Below are 18935 nucleotides of genomic sequence, written 5' to 3'. Positions count from 1 at the left end.
AACAAATGGTGCTGGATAACTGGACGCCCATATGCAAAATATAAAATAAAAAATGAAGGTAGACACAGACATCACACCCTTCAAAATATTGACTCAAAACGGATCACAGACCTAAATGTAAAACAGAATACTATAAACGCATATAACAGGAGAAAATCTAGATTATTATAAGTTTGGTAATGACATTTTAGATACAACACCAAAAGCACAAATAATAAAAGAAATCATTGATAAGCTGTACTTCATTAAAATTAAAAACTTCTGCTCTGAAAGACATTTTCAATAGAATAAGAAGACAAGCCACAGACTGGGAAAAAAATATTTGCAAAATATTTTGATAAAGTACTATTATCCAAAATGTACAAAGAACTTAAAACTCAACAATAAGACAACCTGATTAACAAAGGGGCCAAAGATCTGAACAGACAACTCACCAAAGAAGAAATACAGATGGCCAATAAGCATATGAAAAGATGTTCTACGTCACATATGATCAGGGGAATAACAACTGAAAACAACAAGATACCACTACACACCTGTTAGAATGACCAAAATCCAGAACACTCTGGCCTGTTTGGCTCAGCAGTTGGAGCATCGGCCTGCAGACCAGAGAGTCCTGAGTTCCGTTCCCGCTAGGGGCACATACCAAAAAAAAAAAAAAAAGAATTCAGTCTCAGAACACTGATTACACCAAATGCTGGCATGGTTATGGAGCAACAGGAACTCTCATTCATTGCTGATGTCAATGCAAAATGGTACGACCCCTTTGGAAAGCAGTTTGGCAGTTTCATAAAAAAATTGAACATACCCTTACTATGAAATCCAGCAATCACACTCTTTGGTATTTACCTAAGTAAGTTGAAATCTTATAGCCCCCAAAAAACCTGCACATGAATGTTTATAGTAGCTTTATTTAAAATTGCCAAAACTGCCCTGGCATGTTTGGCTCAGTGATAGAGTGTCAGCCTGCAGATCAATGAGTCTCGGGTTTGATTCTGGTCAAGAGCATGTGCCTCAGTTGCAGTTCATCCCTGGCCCTGGTTCGGGTCATGTGGGAGGCAACCAGTCAATGTGTCTCTCTTACATTGATGCTTCTCTCTTTCTCTTTATCTCCCTCCCACTCTTCTTTATCTCCCTCCCACTCTATCTGAAGATAAATAGAAAAATATCCTCAGGTAAGGATTAAAAAAATAATAATAGCCCTGGCTGGTTTGGGTCAGCGGTTAGAGCATTGGCCTGAGGTCCAGAGAGACACGGGTTCGGTTCCTGCTAAGGGCACGTATCTCGGTTGCAGTTTGTCCCTGGCCCTGGATGGGTAGTGCGGGTGGCAGCCACTCGATGTGTACCTTTCACGTCAATATTTCTCTCTCTTTCTCTCTTCCTCTCTCTCCCTCCCAGTCTATCTGAACAAAAAATGGAAAAATATCCTCGAGTGAGGATAAAAATAATAATAAAATAAAATAAAATTGCCCAAACTTGGAAGCAACCAAGATGTCCTTCAGTAGGTGGATGGATAGCTAGAGTACATCCAGACAGTGGAATATTCAGTGCTAAAAAGAACTGATCTATCAAGCCATAAAAATACAGAGAAACCTTAAATGTATATTACTAAGAAGCCAGTCTGAAAAGGCTACGTACAATATGATTCCAACTGTATGAAATTTTGGAAAAGGCGAAACTATGGAGGCAGTAAAAAAAAAAAAAAATCAGTGGTTGTCAGGTATTGGGGTAAGGATGGGGAAGGATGAAGAAGTAGAGCACAGAGGCTTCTTAGAACAGTAAAATGATTCTATCTGATACCAACAAGGTGGTACATGTCATTATACATTTGTCAAAACTCATGGAATGTACACCACCAAGAGTGAACCCTATGTAAACTACAGGCTTTGAGTGGTAATGATGTGTCAATATTGGTTCAATTGTAACAAATATATGGGGGTGGGATATTGGTAGTGGGGAAGGATTTGTGGAGGGGGCAGGAGCTATACGGGAACTCTCCGTACTTCCTGCTCTATTTTTCTGTACATCTAAAATTGCTCTAAAAATACAGTCTATTTAGAAGGCAAAACATTTATTATTTTAATAAACTATAGGTTCACATTGACCTTCCTGGTTATGACCTTAATCTCTATTTAAAGACTATTGACACAGTATGAAACTATTACTTAAAGATATTTTTTATGAATAGTTTTGATATAAAATCATATAACCCAGGTGAATGAGGGAGCATTCTTTTTACAAAAGAATTTGTTACAGGAGTCCAGTTTTGTAAGCGAAACTTTCTACTTGGTATTGTTATGTGTTGTCATATCTAATGTTAGGTAGAAAAAAACAGCTAAACCAGAACTGAGCAGTTCTGTTTAACTGTAAACTACTTTGCATATTATTACTAAATGATCACCTATAAATCAGGTTAAGTCTGACTGAATCCAAAATACAGCATCTTGGTGACAGAACTCAGGTAAGAGACTCTTCCCCAGAGTGGCCCACTGGGAGAATAAGAGCATGATTTATAAGAAAATCCCTCGGCACCGTTGAATGATGAATTTTGTCAGCTATTAGAGTATTCCATTATTTTAAACTATCAATTATGCCTACAAGTTAAAAGATTCAGATTTTGCTGGTGATCAAATCATCAGGAGTAGTGGAAAGGGTTTTGGTTTGGAAGTAAGAAGACCTAGGTTCCGACCCCTGCCCTACAACCTTAGCCAAGTTACAACCTATGAGGGATTGGATAAGAGGACTTCTAAGGTTCTTCCATCCCTAACATTTCATAATTCAATTGTATGTGTAGTTGTAGTTTTGTTTTTCACATGCTAGATATTTGTAATGTCTCTGCAAGTTGAAGCTTTTATGCTTGGCGGAGCATCCAAAATCTACTTAGAATTTTTTCATTAAAACCTTATTTATTTCCCAGAAGAGCTCTAGGACAGAAACCTGAGACTTTTGCCAGATAGGCGAACTTGTTAGCTGTGTATGTATCTGGAACTGCCAGATCCCAGCACTAATAGTCTGTGTTGCTTTCTTTAAACACTTGTACTCAGTTTCCACAAACGTGTCCAGCTTCCGCTAGACTTCCTACCTTGATCTTCTCCATGGCTGCAGTTTTCATTCTGTCACTCTGTTGGGTTGTGGTTAAATTTTCTTCTTTGAATAAAAGATGATCATATTTAAATGCTACTACATTGATTAGTGAGCCTTTTGGAAATACTCAATAGAAAAAGCTTCTCATCTGTGTGTCTCCAGACACACCAGGCTATTTTCCCAAGAATAATGCACAGTTTTGTTAAAGCCTAGAAACTTTTAATTACCTGTGGCATTAAGTCAGTATTAAAATGATCTGTCAGAATGAAGCCATACCCAGAGTTTTTGTGTGTAATTGGCTTTGATGACATCTGCCCATGTTTTGGTACCCTGCTGTATCACCTCTGACTTGTCAGCCATCGGCAGAAATGAGGCTTTGCTGTGCTCAGCAATGTAGAAATACAGGCTCCATACCCATTGTGCCATCATTTTATAACTTCTGCCCTACATGTTCTTCATCTACCTTCTAGTGTCTCTGGCTTGGGAATTTCCTAACTCTTTTCTCTCAGCAACTTTTTCTTTTTGACACAGTGTTGGCTGGTTTTCAATCTTCCAGAGATTTTTGTTTTATGTTAGTTATTTCAGGCCATTTGGTCAGAAATTTGGAATCATTCACTTCCTGTTCGTTTGTTTTGATTTTTTTTCATTGGACTTATCTCACTCATCTTATTCCCCCACTCCCACCCCCTCTTCGGGGGAGTTTTTCCTGGCACTTACGCCTTTTCCAGCCTGTTTCACCATGACTTATCATAACCCTCTCCACCCCTCACCCCATCCTCCAGCCCCGACTGCCCTTTCTGTTTCCATAGTCATTTGTCTTTCAGTCGCCAAACTAGATAGGATAGGCTTCTTCACGAGAACTGGAATATACTTTATTGCACGTGAATTCTGGTGTCTAGAGGCTGCTCCACCATTATACAGTGCGGCCTGCAGAGGTGCTGCTCCCGTCAGGGGGAGAAACAAGGGACAGTGTCATCTACTCCTGCCCATAAGCGTCAGGGCTGGGTTTTATTTGTTTCTTTGTTCATGGGGGACGAAGAGGGGCTCTTTTTCCTCACATGTGCCAAGCCTAGAGAACGACCTCTCCTGAAGATGTTGAAAAAAATCACACCCCTGGGAAATGAACAGAAAGTCCTATTTCCTTCTTTTCTGGAGGCCCACAATTAGATTTCATGTTGCTTTTTCCTTTTCCATTTTAGATATGTTCTTCATCTCTCCACAAATGTGCTTTGAATATATCAATGTTTGATTTTCCGGTGTTAGGGGAAACCCAAGCCAGATTTTCCATAAGGTGCAATTTAGAAAGGGGTGCTGCACAAGTACTTATCTGTTTATAAAGGGCAGAGAAAAAGAATGGTATACATGTCTTCATTTAATCCTCACAATCACTGCAGGATAGTTGATATCTCAGTTGGTCAGAGGAAAATGCTGACGCGCAGAGAGATTACACAGCTTGTCTAAGGACACACAGCTAGCAAGGGGCAAGGCCAAGATTGAAACCTGAGGGGAAATGCTCTTTCCCTACAACACTACCCTGGCTCCCAGTTAACTGGTTAAACTGCAATCTCCCTGTAAAATCTGTTGTGGTCACATTGTTATAGTTAAAGGCAAAGGTGATGGTGGGTTAATAAATGAGATGGATGCAGACCTATTTAAATAGAGAAAATGTGTTGGTGTGGGACATCTTGGGATATAATACTTTACCCTTCTGTTCTATTGAAGAAAAAAAAACTTAAATACAGATGCATCTCACTCAATATTCTTAAAGGTAAAAATATGTAAATTGTTATAAATGTATTAGGAGAGTTTTTCATTTAAAGGACTCTTATAGTAAATATTTATCTACTTATTTATTTTTAATCCTCACCTGGATTAAAAGGATATGTTTTTATTGATTTGAGAGAGAGAGAGAAACATCCATGTGAGAAGCATCGATCAGTTGCCTCCCATATGCTCCCTGACTGGGGATTGATCTCACAACCTAGGCATGTGCCCTGACTGGAAATCAAACCTGCAACATTTTGGTGCACAGGAAAACACTTCAATCAACTTAGCCACCCAGCCAGGACATTACAGTTAAGAGTAAATGATTCCTTTTATATTTTTATTTTCAGCTTTGCCTCTGTCATATCCGGTATTAGTTAGGAAGGCGGTGCTGTGAGGTTGCATGATCATTAACTAGTTTGCAATTTCTCCAACGTGTATTTAAATATTGTGGTATTTCATTGTTTCCCCAACTTCTGTTATCTACATACACCTTCACAGTCTTCATTATCTGTGTTCCATCTGGACTGGTACTTACTATTTTTCTTCAAATCAATTCATATATTTTTTAAATACTTTTCTTTATTGATTTTAGAAAGAGGGAGAGAGAGATAGAAACATCGGTGAGACAGAACACCAATCAGCTGCCTCCTACACGCCCCTCACTGGGGATTGGCCCACAAACCCGGGCATGTGTCCTGACTGGGAATTGAACTGGTGACTCTTGGTGCATGAGTCGACGCTCAACCACTGAGCCACACCAGCCAGGCATATTCATAGTTTTTACTGAAGTAGATTTTATTTTTAAATTAAACTTTGTATCATACTATAAATGTGAAATCAGTATCATTCACAATAAATAGATATTAAGAGTAAAATATTATTACACTCTAGACATATAATATTGCTTGTTGCGGTTTCCATCTGAGAAGGATTAGAAGCATTCTAGCCGTGCAGAAGACACTCTCACCAGACTAAAGCTGTATCTACGCAATCCTTGGAATTGGAGGCGAATTGAAAGACAGTGACTTTCTCACAAGGTCAATGTTATTTAATGCTGTTTCTGTGTATCATCAAAAATCCTCCCTCTTAATACCCACAGAATACTGTAGGTATCTAGTTTTCAGAATGAACTCAGAAAGTATACATCAAAGCAGAAGAGTCTTTAAAACAATTATCTCTGAGAAAATCAATGATATCTGCTCCCCTTTGATTTGGCCAAATTAATAAACTTGGTTATGTTTGCAGGCTGACGAGGAAATGATGGACAATAGAAGCTACTCTAATCTGCCAGAAAAACTGCCTGTCTTCTCTGAGTCTGCCCACTTGCCTCTGACCAGGTCTTTCTACCTGGACCCCATGGTCACTTTCCACTTGTACCCTGAGGCCCCGGTGCCGTCCCCTTACTCTGAAGACCTGCCATTGCTGCCCTTTGCCAGTGACTCACTGGTCGTGGACAGTTACAGTGAACCCGGCCCCTTCTCCTTCCCGATGCCTTATCCCAACTACAGAAGGTGTGAGTACTCCTACGGGCCCTCCTTTATCCGGAAGAGGAACGAACGGGAAAGGCAGCGGGTGAAGTGTGTCAACGAAGGCTATGCCCAGCTCCGACACCATCTGCCAGAGGAGTACCTGGAGAAGCGACTCAGCAAAGTGGAAACCCTCAGAGCTGCAATCAAGTACATTACTTACCTGCAGTCTCTACTGCACCCTGATATGGCCGAGACCAAGAATATCCCTGGGAAAAGTTCCACCATAATAGCAACCGCCAGCCGCAACACTGACCCCATTTTCAGAATCATTTGACTCAGTGGTTCCAAATAGAAACAAATAACATCACAAAATGGGATCTCATAGCATCACGCAATAGTTTTTCCTACATGCAATTCCTGTGTGGGCAGATAATGGCTCAGATGCTAACCTAGGCTGCATATTTCCTACCTGGATTTCAGATGTACTAAACATTATCTTCTGTAGAAAGAGAAGATGCTTCTTAAGCTTCAGTGACTCCTTTCAAGAACTTGAGGGGAGCAGGCATCCCGGGATTCTCTATAGCTCTCACCTTGCCCTTCCCACACCCTTCACCTGAGCCTCAGCCGTGGGAAACTCACAGAGGTGTCATCTGGCTGATGATTACTGAGTGCGCGTAGTGCGCTGTGCGGCGACCTCACACTAGGCACGCTCGGTGAACCTCCCTGGACTTGTCCAAGTGTGGTGGTTTTTATTCTTTGGAGTTGACAATAAATCAATGCTTTACCCATGTCACGCTGGGGAAGTGTGTCAGAGCTGCGGCAAAAGTAGTTAACAAACTTTGTTGTCATTTGAAATTATTCGGGGTCGTCTGTATCCTGCATGCAGAGGCTCCTTGGGCAGCTTGGTGTAGAGGGTGAGAGGGCAGCCTCCCGAATAAACTGCCGCGGTTTAAACTGTGACTCGCCACTTGCTCTCCATGACTCAGCTCTTCACCCACAGAACGAGAATAAGAACACCAACTACCCTGTATGAGTATTATTGGTTTAACAGGTTAACAGTGCCTGGCACATAAGAAGTATTTACAACCTTTATTACTATCATCAGAATCAGTATTATTATCCTTCTCTTGTTTCGTTCATGGCCTCACATTCTCCAGCTTCTCTAAGCCAGGACACGGGCAGCTGCCTTCACCCCTGGGAGGGACAGTCACTGCCCCATATTTTGGAGTCTGCCTTCAAAATAGGTTCTTCTCTTCCCAGGACCAGATTCAGCTCTTCCTTCTCCCTTCACTCCCAGGTCCCATCTGTCACAAGCTCAGTCAGAGCTTCCAATACGCTGTCACCCTCGTCTCCACTGCCATTTCTCTGCGAAGTCTTCCCACCCAGCCATCTTGCACCTTTGTCTTGAATACACATTTCCGTGCAGTTTCTATCCTGCCATCTTTCCACGCCGTATTACACACCTCTCTGTCTTTGTCAGGAGACTGTACGCTCCTTGAAGACAGGGGCCAGTCCTACTCATCCTGTACTCTTAGCACCCAGCGAAGAGCCTCAGGTCAGGTAGGTGTTGACAGTCAATATTCAGTGTTATTGTTTTCCTATTCCAATCCTGTCTGGAAGACTGTTAACAGTCTCCTTCCCAGCCTCCCAGGCTCTGTTCTCAACTGGCTCTCTCCTCCCTCCGATGCCCTTCTTGGAGGCATGGCATGCCACCTCACTGCTCAAACCCATGACAACCACCTGGTGGTACAGGGGAATGGTAATGTGGAGAGACGCCCACAAATGTCCCTCTGTCCTGTTTTGGTGTCCTCCACTGAACGCTGCCGGGCACGCAGCCGGTGCACAGTGACTGTCAGATGCCTCAAAACACCAGCCTCTCCCATGGAGGTTCAAAGGAGAGCAGAAGCTAGACTTCTGTTCCTTTGGTCCCCACTGTCCACTCCCACCCCCAACCCCCAAGTGGCCACAACACCTCTGCATCTCAGTGGAGTCCTGTCTGTTATGCACAGACATGCCCACACCTTTGGTTATTTTGTTTTAAACGAGGGACAAATCCTGTGTTCGAGTCCCTAGTCCAGCCAGTGGTTCCCCCATCCCAGCCTCCTGCCTGCTCAGGGTGGAGGCAGATCAATAGTCCTGAGTCTTTAGGGTCAGCTCCCTCCCTCACAGGGCTCCCCTGGGATCCCGGAAGGCTTCCCGCCACGACGGGCTCCTCAGGCAGTGGGGAACCTCTCTCTCCAATATCCCCCTCTCCTCATCTTTTTTTTTTTTTAATTTTTTTTTCTTTATTCATTTTTTAGAGAGAAAGGAAGGGAAAGGGAGAGAGAGAGAGATAGAAACATCGATGAGAGAGAACATCAATTGGCTGCCTCCTGCATGCCCCCCACGGGGGATCAGGCCCACAACCTGGGCATGTGCCCTGACCAGGAATCGAACTGATGACCTCTTGGTGCATGGGTCGATGCTCAACCACTGAGCCTCAGCGGCCGGGCCCTCTCCCCATGTTAAAGACAAAGCTGGAGAATAACCCTGCCCCCTGGCCCCGCCCATGCCTCCAAGGCCCACTGTCACCCCTCTGCACATGCTCAGTGCACTCAGCCCACAGTGTTCTCTCTGGCTCACCCATGGCAACCTGCTTGGCAACCAGGAGTCAGTTGGGTTGAGGCCCTGAGTCCCAACTGTCAGAAGAGGCTGAGGCTGGGGCTGCGGGTAAGTCTTCCCTTGGGTCAGACCTGTGGACTTGGGCACTGGTGAGCTGGGCAGTGGGTGTGATCTTGGGCCCAAGTCGCAGCTGTTGCTCTGAACAGATCTGTGGAGGCCACAGCCCTGGGATCAGCTGGGCCTGGGGTTAGAGTTAGTTCCATAGATGACTGGGGTTGGAGGGGAGTCTGTGGCTTGGGCTAGGGGTCACTTTGTCATCAGGGTTAAGATTTGTGAAGGGAAGTAGGGTCTTACCTCTCAGGAGCCCCTACAACCGAGGAGGAGAAAGGAGGAAAAAACTAATGTATATATTGAGCTTCTTATATGCCGGGTGCTTTCCATACATTATCTCCTGAATGGTAACTGGGCGCAAAGGCGAAGTGAGCAGGCAGCCCGCAGCTGAGAAGGATTTCAAGCTGGTTTGTCTAAAATCACAGCTCTCACTCTTTCTACCCTTTCCTGAACTGAGGTTCCTGGGCACCCTGAACATATGTGGGAGCGAGTGGGGCCCCAGAGAGGCTGCTAACAGCAGAGCTGAGCCAGGCCCCAGCCCGGTGCCCTCTGCTGGGCCGAGGCTGCAGATGACTGGGGTGCTTGTTCTCAGGTGGTGTCTCCGAAGGCCATGGAATCCTCCGCAGAGCCTGGGACACCTTTGCCCAAGTACTGCAGCGTGGCCACCATCCTGGAGGCCCCCGCCTGGGCCAGCACCGCTCCTCCCTGGGACCTCTCCTTCACCTGCCCCTTTGCCCTCCAAGCACCCTGGCTCACCTGGCACAACCCTCTCCCCAGGTACTGGTCTCTGCCCCTCTGGAGGAAGTGGCGTGCACCTTCCTTTTTCTTCTCTCGTCTATGGCTCTAGATAGTGAACCGTGAGGGAGAGAACTTGCTTCCTGGGAACTTTGCTGCATGGGCTATGATTTGCTTAAGGTATCATATGAACCCAGTCTAAAGTGTACTCCCAGCAACCTCCTGGGTTGACCTGGCTTTTGTCCCACCTTGTAGCAAAGTGGTAGATGGAGCTGGCATGTGTGAGAGAGGGCAGTCAGGCACCTCCAGTTACAAAGTTGTTAGACCATTTTACCAACTATGTGAGAAATTAGGGTTTCTGCAACCAGCAGCTAAGGTGAGGTCTCCAGGTTCCTCCTCAGGTTCCCTCAGTTGTCCTGGCTTTTCCTGAAGCGTCTCTTCAGTTGACTGTCTGAAGTGTGCCTACAAAAGGGGAAAGGCACCTCGGCCTGTACGCATGTCCCAGGGATTCATGTCCATGCTACCCAATCCAGCCTGCGCAGGTTACAGACATGCCAGTGTGAACCCTTAACAGCGCCTTCTTGCTTCTCCTGTATGGGCCACCTCATTCAAAGCCTGGATCCAGGCTTGCCCACAAAAGTAAACAGCTTCCTCAGAAACCCAAACCCTGACTCAACAATCCCCACCCACTGCCCAGCTCAGCTGTGTCTACAAAATTCCCAGAACTAGCTTCTCCTTTTTTCTGTCCCCACGGCCCCTTATGCGGCTCCTCTGTGCTTCCCCTGTTCAAGCACTTCCTCCTCCCAGCTGACCCCACAGTGCCGAGGGTTTCTAAACATTTGCTCCTTTGGCATTACCGTCCAAGCCCCCACTCCTCATCCCGGAATCCCACACACCCACTTAGGATTTACCTTCGTGGAACTCTTTTCCGGTCTGCTCTCTAATCTCAAAACCAGCATTAACTGGCTTGAATCTATCAAAGCTAATGACATTTTGATGACCTTGAAACAGTTCCCAGTCCTCACTGTCCTGTCCTGTCCTGTCCTGCCCCTCGCAGTTTACCTTACTGGAGGCCATAGTGTGGCACTTACGTGGATTTCTGTCCCACATGGCCTTGTATGTCACACACGCCATGGTGCTGCTCACATCTATCTGTGAAGCATGTTTCTTTTTTTTTTTATCCTCACTCGAGGACATTTTTCTATTTTTTTGCTCAGATAGAGTGGGAGGGAGAGAGAGAGAGAGAAACATCGATGTGAAAGGGACACACTGAGTGGCTGCCACCCGCACAACCAACCAGGGCCGGTGACAAACTGCAACTGAGGTACGCGCCCTTAGTGGGAACCGAACCCGGGTCCCTCTGGACCACAGGCCGACGCTCTAACCGCTGAACCAAACTGGCCAGGGCTGAAGCATGTTTCTTGATGTGTTTAGGGCTCGGTCTTCTCTACTCCCTAATTCCACTTGCCTTTTCCCAGATGTGTATGTTATCAACAGTGTATCCACATTGGGGACCCACCACAGCAAGGGTCCGGCTGCCTGGGAGGAACCAGAGATGCTGCTGACACCTGGGTCCTGGCAAGAAGGGAACCAGATGGCTTTTATTACCGGGCTCAGATAAAGACTGCTCCAGAGGCAAGTCCCTAACTCCCTGCACCTCCCTGGCACCTCCTCTGGGAGGCCCGGTCATACCTGATATTCCCCAGCTGTGCGCGCCCAGGGTTCAGTTTCCTGGATAAGCACAGATCTTCCACGGCCAGGTTGAACAAGTGGAAATGCGATGTCAGGGAGAGGGTCAGTGTGTTAGGGCCGTGTGAGAAAGTAGCACAATCGGAATGCTTTAGCCACAACAGGCGTGTATTGTAGAAGTCCTCTGTTCAGGAAATTCAAGGTCTGGAATTCTGGGCATCAGCCTAAGGGAAGCCGGACGAAGTGCTAATGGCCCCGTGCAGCGCCGGCGCACCTGTGTGCGCAGAAGCCCGGTTCCCACGCTCTCCACCCAGGCCTGGCTTCCATTTCAGTGGCTGCTGACTTCGGGGTATTTCTCTGCTTTTTAGAGTCAGACTTTGTGAATGTGGACCCCTGGAGGAAAGACGGCTGTGAATTCTAAAAAATATGAATTATAAAATTTCCAATCAAAAGTCATTTTGTCATTTTCAAGTAACTAATATGTGAATTCAAATGAAATAGTAGCAGTTTTGGTCAAATATAGGCTCTGTCTAATGATTCATTAACCAGACTTTCTTTTCAACATCATACTTAGCTCTCTAAAGAGCTTATAATTGTCATTATCTTTAGTACTCTGCCTTCTTTATTTTTTTAAATATGTTTTTATTGCTTTTTGAGAGAGAGAGGAAGGGAGAGAGAAACGTCCATGTGAGAGAGGTACATGGATCAGCTCCTCCTGCAGGCCCCCTACTGGGGATGAAGCCTGCAACCCCGGCATGTGCCCTCACCAGGATCTCTCAGTCCATGGGATGAGCTCAATCGTACTCTACCCTCTTTAAAAAAACAAACAAACATTTTTTTTTCTTTATTGATTTTTTTAGAGAGAGAGGAAAGGAGAGGGAGAGAGAGATAGAAACATCCATGAGAGAGCACATTGATTGGCCGCCTCCTGCATGCCCCCCACTGGGGATGGGGCCCACAACCTGGGCATGTGCCCTGACCAGGAATCAAACCAGTGACCTCCTGGTGCATGGGTCAACACTCAACCACTGAGCCACACCAGCCGGGCAGTACTCTGCCCTCTTTAATGCTGGTCTGTCTGCTTAGCCAAACCTTTCCTCACACAGTGCCCAGGGCACCCTAATGTCCCAGCCACTCCTTGCTCACGTGGGCATGTGGACAAATATACCATCACTGGCTGGCCTTGGACACAGGGACAGCACTTCTTGGTAGTGCTGGGGTGGGGGGTGCACGGGGGAAAGAAGAGGACCCAGGGATTGTAGGCCGAAAATAGAGAGAGGAAAAAAGAAAAACAGGAAAAGGAAGAGAATGAGAAGCAAAAGGCAGGAAGTGATCAACAAGAGGTGCCCGTCGCAAGGAGAGGTAGCGGGAAGAGCATCCTCCTCACAGCCTGCCCGTCTCTGCTCCGGTGGGCTCTAAGCAGTCCCTGTCCCTTCTCTGAATGGCCCTCAATGTTTGTAAGGAGGGCCCTGGGCCCGGTTCTAGGGCATGACTGTAGGGAACCAGGGCGTTCCCTGGGGTACTTCCCAACACCAGATCTTACTCTGCGTGTTTTCTCTCCCACAGCTGGAGAGGCAGGGTGCCCTGCTCGTGGAATTTGAGGCTCCCCTTGTCACAGGCCCAGAGCTGCCAGTCCCGCAGCACAGTGTGGTCTTAGGAGACGATGTCATTCCGTTCTCACCACCCATGAAATACTCACCGCAACCTGGGGACAAGGTGCTGGCACCCTGGGAGCCAGACAGACAGCGGTATGGCCCTGCCACTGTTTTGGGCTTGGAGACGACAGACCCCCAGAGAGGTAAGGGAAGCTGCTCTGACCTGCCAGTCCCCAGAGGGCCAGGCTGGTGATCAGGCTGGAGGAGAGAGCAAAGGGTGTCTCTACAGCTCAGGGGGTCTTAGAGGCATTTAAAAAATAACCCTCAGCCCCTCATTTGCAGCTTAATCCTAGGTGTGGCAACAGATATACAAATCATATCTTCAGCTTAAAAAATATATTTCATCAGGGTATAAGAGCCTAAAGCTACTATGTCTGTATTGGCTAGCTAGCCTATGGTGCTGTGGGGTTAGCCTGACTCACACCAGTACTCACGACCTGTCCCCACCGAGTCGAGTCGTCCAGAGACCAGGACTGTCCCCTTCTACAGGGCTGACCAGTCAGCATGCCCGTAAGTCAGAGTGACAGAAGGAGCCCCTCCCTCCCCAAGGCATTTTGGTTTTGACATGAAGATTGAGGGGGAGGTGCCTGCGGGTGCAGGGGTGTGGTGGTGACTATGGAGCAGGGGAGGGCCGTTCCTGGCTGGGGGGGCGGGGGGGGAAGCGGGCATGAGGAGGCAGGCAGAGCAGAGGGCTGTGCTGAGGTTTTCTTTGGGGGATAGGAGAACCCTTATCCCATGATACAGAAGAGGGAGCTGTAACGAAATGTCATTTTCTGTCATGTAGCATCAAAAGAAGAAATTACTGTTCACTTCTGGAACGGCAGGACAGCTGCGGTGCCTCTGGGTGGGGTCAGGCGGGTGCCCCCTGCTGTCTGGAGGAGGGCGGTGGAGGGGCTGCACAGGCCTTTCAGCAGGGGGCCCCCCAGTGCCCTTCTCTGGGCCCCTTGCTGCTCTCTGCTGGGGCCAGGCACTGGATGGGTCACCGACCGGCTTCCACTGGGCACCCCATTCCTGTGCCCTCTCTGCCACCCCCACGCCTGCTGCCAGCTGCTGTGCCAGGGCTGCCCCAGCTGCTGCCCTTTGGTTGGAACCACCTGGTGGCCTCTAACCCGGACCTCGGGGGTCAACACCAGAGAATATCCAGTGGCAGAGCTGAAGCCCACAGCACAGCTTTTGCCCCTAGAGGCTCCCAAAGAGGAGGAATTAGCCGTGCAAATGCCCATCACTGTAGCCTCTTCTGAAGAGGATTTGGAGAAAGGTCTGGGGGCGGGCCTCCCCCAGAGGCTGGTGGTGGACAGCACAGTCAACGCAGACCCGGGACCCCGGGAGAGGACTCTGAGGAGGCGGGGCGGCCTCTGCCGGCCGGAGTGGAGGTACTGGAGGAGGAGCGGGCCCGAGCCGCCTCCGCCTCTGGGGGACGCCAGGTATACCTTCCTCTGAGGCCGAGGCCCCTGCCTCCTGCCCTGGCTCCTGGGAATCTGAGCCACGTGACCACTGAGCTGGGACTGGATGCAAAACCTAGGCCCGTGGTCATGTTGAAGGGGAGTCTGGGATAAGAGGGAAATGGTCGGTTTCCACTTAAGCAGCAAAACCCAGAAAGGAAGGATGGGCTGATCTTTGTGCAAAGGTTTGCATCCTTATTGAACAGCTGACCTTTCTTCGCCAGTCTCTCCTGACGGGCACTGCTTTGTTTGTTTTTACCTGCACCCCCCTTTATTCTCGGAGGCCTTGATTTTTCTCTGGATGAACAGTCAAAATGCTTGCAGGTGTTGATTAGTTTCCAACACCCTGAGAAGCAGAGAAACTATATTTTAAACATTGGTCATCAGGCCCTACCCTTCAGAGGGGCCCCTTAATAAGTCAGAAGCCTGCACTGCATTGTGCTGCTCCCTCCCTACTGCTCAGAGCGAGGCCCTGCTACTGCTGGCGATGCGCAGCCACCCCCAAGCCTCTCTGGAGCTAAGAACTGTGCGCTGCGCCCGCCTAGATTTAGGAGCATCAGCTCACTGATGCGGCTCATGTCCACCCTACCTAATCCCCAAAGGGGCCCCGAGACAGCAAGACGCCTGCCAGCGGGCAGGGCTATATGATGGAAGTGGCTTGGATAAGCCCAGCCCTAGATTCTTGGGTCCTGGGGTCCCCAATTTAACATTCAGTGAACTCAATGCATGTTGAGTCTGGGCAGGGATGATGTGAGGGTTGAATACCAGTGCCGAAAGCGTGAGGCTTGCTAGACACCACCCACATCGGGACCCGAGTGGGTCCCGTTTGAAAACATCACCCTGTTTCCAGAACAGCTGCTCAGCCGGAAGGACCCCTGAGCCACGGGATTTTGCCCCAAGGATAAGGGTTTTTTGTTTGTTTGTTTGTTTGCTTTTTATCAGTCCTCAGCTCCAGAAGGTTGAGAAATTGTTTCAACAGTGAGACATTTTCTTGGTTGTCTCCACCGGACCCCTGGGCTCTGGGGTGGGTGCGGAGGGATATGCCGCTGCTGTTGTACTTTATAAGACGGTTCCAGCCCTTTCTTGGCTTTCAAATGTGTGGGGTCTTTCTCCCACTTCTGAGACGGAAGTAGCTGAAGGGACAAAAATCTAGCCATGACCAGCTGAGCTCTTCCTCCCTGTCTGAAGAAATTTTGTATCAGAAATAGGGGTGGGCAAAAGTAGGTTTTCAGTTACAATACAAATAAATAATACAAACATTAATACTACAAGAATAAACTGTGTTTCACATGGCCACGACTGTAGACCCGCGTTGACACCTGAATAAAGGCTGGGGGAGGTTCCTGCGCCTCTGGGAAGGGCCATTCCCATCTCACCGGGAGGCCTTGGCCAGGCTACTTAGACACAACTTTTTCTACCGGATCTGCCCAAATCTGGAGTGTTCATGCTAAATTCTCCACAGCCAGGAGAAAGAAAAGCTGTACCTACAGAGGGATTGTAGGGAGCCACTGAGACAGCCCCAGACCAGCCTCACCGAGAGGACAGCCAGTGGGGTAACCAGCGGGGGCGGGGTGGTCAGCTGTGCCCCCAGTGCTGCCTTCCTACTGTGATGCAGCCTTCCCTATGCTCCATGGTGTTCTCTGGGTTCGTTCCAAACCTGATTGGGTCCCTGGCCCTAAGCACACACTGCTTTATCTCTACTGCCCAGTTACCTAACCCTACATTCAGTCTCTCCCCATTACCGCATTTACACAAATCCACTGCAAAGTTTTGTGGGTTTTTTAACCCTCGCCAGAGGATATTTTTCCATTTATCAACAGATAGAGTGGGAAGGAGAGAGAGGGAGAGAAAGAAACGTCGATGTGAGAGACACACACCAACTAGTTGCCTCCCACACAACCCGACCAGGGCCGGGGACCAACTGTAACGGAGGTACATGCTCTTGACCGGAATCGAACTGTGAATCATTCATTGGACCCTGGGCCGACACTCTAACCAATGAGCCAAACCGGCCAGGGCTCCATTGCAAAGTTTTTTTTTTCCCCCAGAATAAATTATAATAATTGGCTATATAAAGAGAAATATAGTATCTTTGGGTACTTGGCCTGACTCCCCTTTAGCTAGTGGATCGTTTGTTGCTCCAGGCAAAGGTAATTCTTGGAGCTGGACCTGTCTTCTGCCAGGTCCCAACCCTGCAACCAAAGCTGTGGAGGCTATGCCTGGATGGGGTGTGGAGAAAGGGGCCCTCCTCAGCCCTTGTCACAGATGGGGTACCACATGTCACAGCTAACTTGTGATGGTGACACACCTAAAACTGTGCCCAACACTGGCACATTTTTATTTTTTAGAGTGAGAGATAGAAACATCCATGTGTGAGAGAAACCGATTGGCTGCCTCCTGCACACACCTCTACTGGGGACTGAGCCCAAAACCTGGGCATGTGTCCTGCTGGGGTCTCCTGGCTGTGCTTGGTAGCCATTCAAGTTGACAGTGTCAGGCTCTGCCTCTAACAATCCTCTTTAGGGATCCCTCTGCCCTCCACACGTTTTGATACTTTCAGTTACAGGCAGTGAGGTTCCTGTTTGATCCTAACCCAGCGATCCTGGAGAGGCCAGGCTGTTGGCCGTCAGCAGCCATGTGGCTACGTTCCCCTGCTTACAGCTGAAACAGGATTGTCTGTAGTTCTGAAAGTCAGGGCGGGGATGGATTTCTTTTAAAGTGTTTCTTCCTTTATTTTATTTAATGGCCTCATTCAACCTCTGATAACTTGTTTTTTTACCAGCTTATGATCTCTCCTTTGTGATCAGTGTGATTTATAAGCTCCTTTAACTGGTGGTGGTTACCTTTGCTTCCCCTACTGGCTGTTTTGAAAAGTATAGCTGGTAACTTCTACCCAATTCCAAATCTGGTGATCAGATACAAACTTTCTCAAAAGCATAATAGCCAGAAATTATTAACAAAATTTATTTATTCTTTAAAAATAGAGAACAGAGCTAGGAGCTTACAGTTAATGACGGTTCTGTGATCCTTGGTCTAGTTGTACTTAAGTCATCAAGACTCATCCTATCACAATGTGGCATAGTCAGCATACCTCACTGAATTTTGGGTTTAGGCAAAAGATGTTGCAACATCCAGAAAGAGAAGGGCCACAAACAACAGAGAGAACAAACGGCAGTGGTGGGGAATGCCAAGGAGCTGGTCCTGCAAGCAACCAGCATGAAGCCTCTGCAGACCCTGCCAGACTCAGCTGAGCACGGAAGACTGAGTCAGGGCACCACGGGGACATGTTGGGGACACCACAATGCCTTAGACTAAAAGCCCTGAGGACCTAGGTAAAGTAGCAAGTCTGGGAAGGGGCTGCTGCCCGCCTCCCCCCACCTCCCAATTACAACTGATATTCAATATTAGCCTCAGGTGTACAGTATAGTGCTTAGACAGTTATAAAATTTACAAAGTGATCCCCTGATAATTCTAGTACCCACCTGGCACCATACATGGTTATTACAATATTTTTGACTATATTCCCCATGCTGTACATTATATCCCCATGACTATTTTGTAACTATCTTGTGTGAGAAGGGGCTTCTTAAGGACTCCTTCCATGGTTCGACCTTTTGGGGTCACACCCCCTTTGAAAATAAAACCCATGGCGGCTCTTCCTATAAAAAAGCACATACCCACAATTTAAAAAAAAATGTTTTTGATTTTAAGGAGAGAAGAAACACCCATGTGACAGAGAAACATCCATCAGTTGCCTCCCGTGCACATCCCAACCAGGGATAGAACCTGCAACCCAGGCACATGCCCTGATTGGGAATTAAACTGGAAAACTCGCTGCACACGACAATGCCCAACTGAGCCAGACTGGCCAGGGCTCCCATAATTTTGTATATACTTTCAAAAGGCTTTCAGAATCCACAAAGGTCTTGGGGGTACAAGGCTCCCCATTTAAATGACCCTCTATTTGGTGAAGGGCATGGTCTGCTTTCCTAGGCCCCATGCCCATGGGAGTCTGTTCCTCACTAGGAGCGCTAAGATTGCGCTCCTTAAAGCTTTGTCTCAGCATATAAAATACTGGCATATTTTCCTAAGAAAAGATGTGTTATGCTCCAAATGAGATGAATGACCAGACAACTAAACTGAGAGTTGCAGCAGTTCTGTTGGCGTGGCAGCTTAAGAGTGAAGGACACATTTACGACTTTTTAAAAATATGTTTTTATTGATTTTCTTAGTGAGAGGGGAAGGGAGAGCGAAATAGAAGCATCATTGTGAGAGAGATACATCAATCAGCTGCCTCCTGCACAACCCCTAGTAGGATCGAGCCTGTAACCCGGGCATGTGCCCAGACCGGGAATCGAACCAGGGCCTCTCAGTCCATGGGA

General features: G+C 47.5%; 2 protein-coding genes across 2 annotated transcripts; both read left to right on the top strand.

Annotated features, from left to right (window-relative positions):
• The first annotated feature begins 6108 nt into the window (after window positions 1–6108).
• ASCL3 (achaete-scute family bHLH transcription factor 3) lies at window positions 6109–6654 on the top strand. The gene has a single exon (XM_036257611.1). It carries the CDS (start codon window positions 6109–6111, stop codon window positions 6652–6654), a length of 546 nt encoding a protein of 181 aa, XP_036113504.1.
• Window positions 6655–9642: 2988 nt separating this feature from the next.
• Window positions 9643–17868, top strand: CUNH11orf16 (chromosome unknown C11orf16 homolog). The gene is made up of 5 exons (XM_036259585.1): window positions 9643–9809; window positions 11246–11402; window positions 13023–13254; window positions 13896–14535; window positions 17673–17868. Exons 1-5 carry the CDS (start codon window positions 9643–9645, stop codon window positions 17866–17868), a joined length of 1392 nt encoding a protein of 463 aa, XP_036115478.1.
• Window positions 17869–18935: the final 1067 nt, after the last annotated feature.

Source organism: Molossus molossus, unplaced genomic scaffold (genome assembly GCF_014108415.1).
Source record: "Molossus molossus isolate mMolMol1 unplaced genomic scaffold, mMolMol1.p scaffold_m16_p_13, whole genome shotgun sequence".
NCBI lineage: Eukaryota > Metazoa > Chordata > Mammalia > Chiroptera > Molossidae > Molossus > Molossus molossus.
Note: the sequence above shows the minus strand (reverse complement) of the source record. Positions and strands in the feature narration are given on the sequence as shown.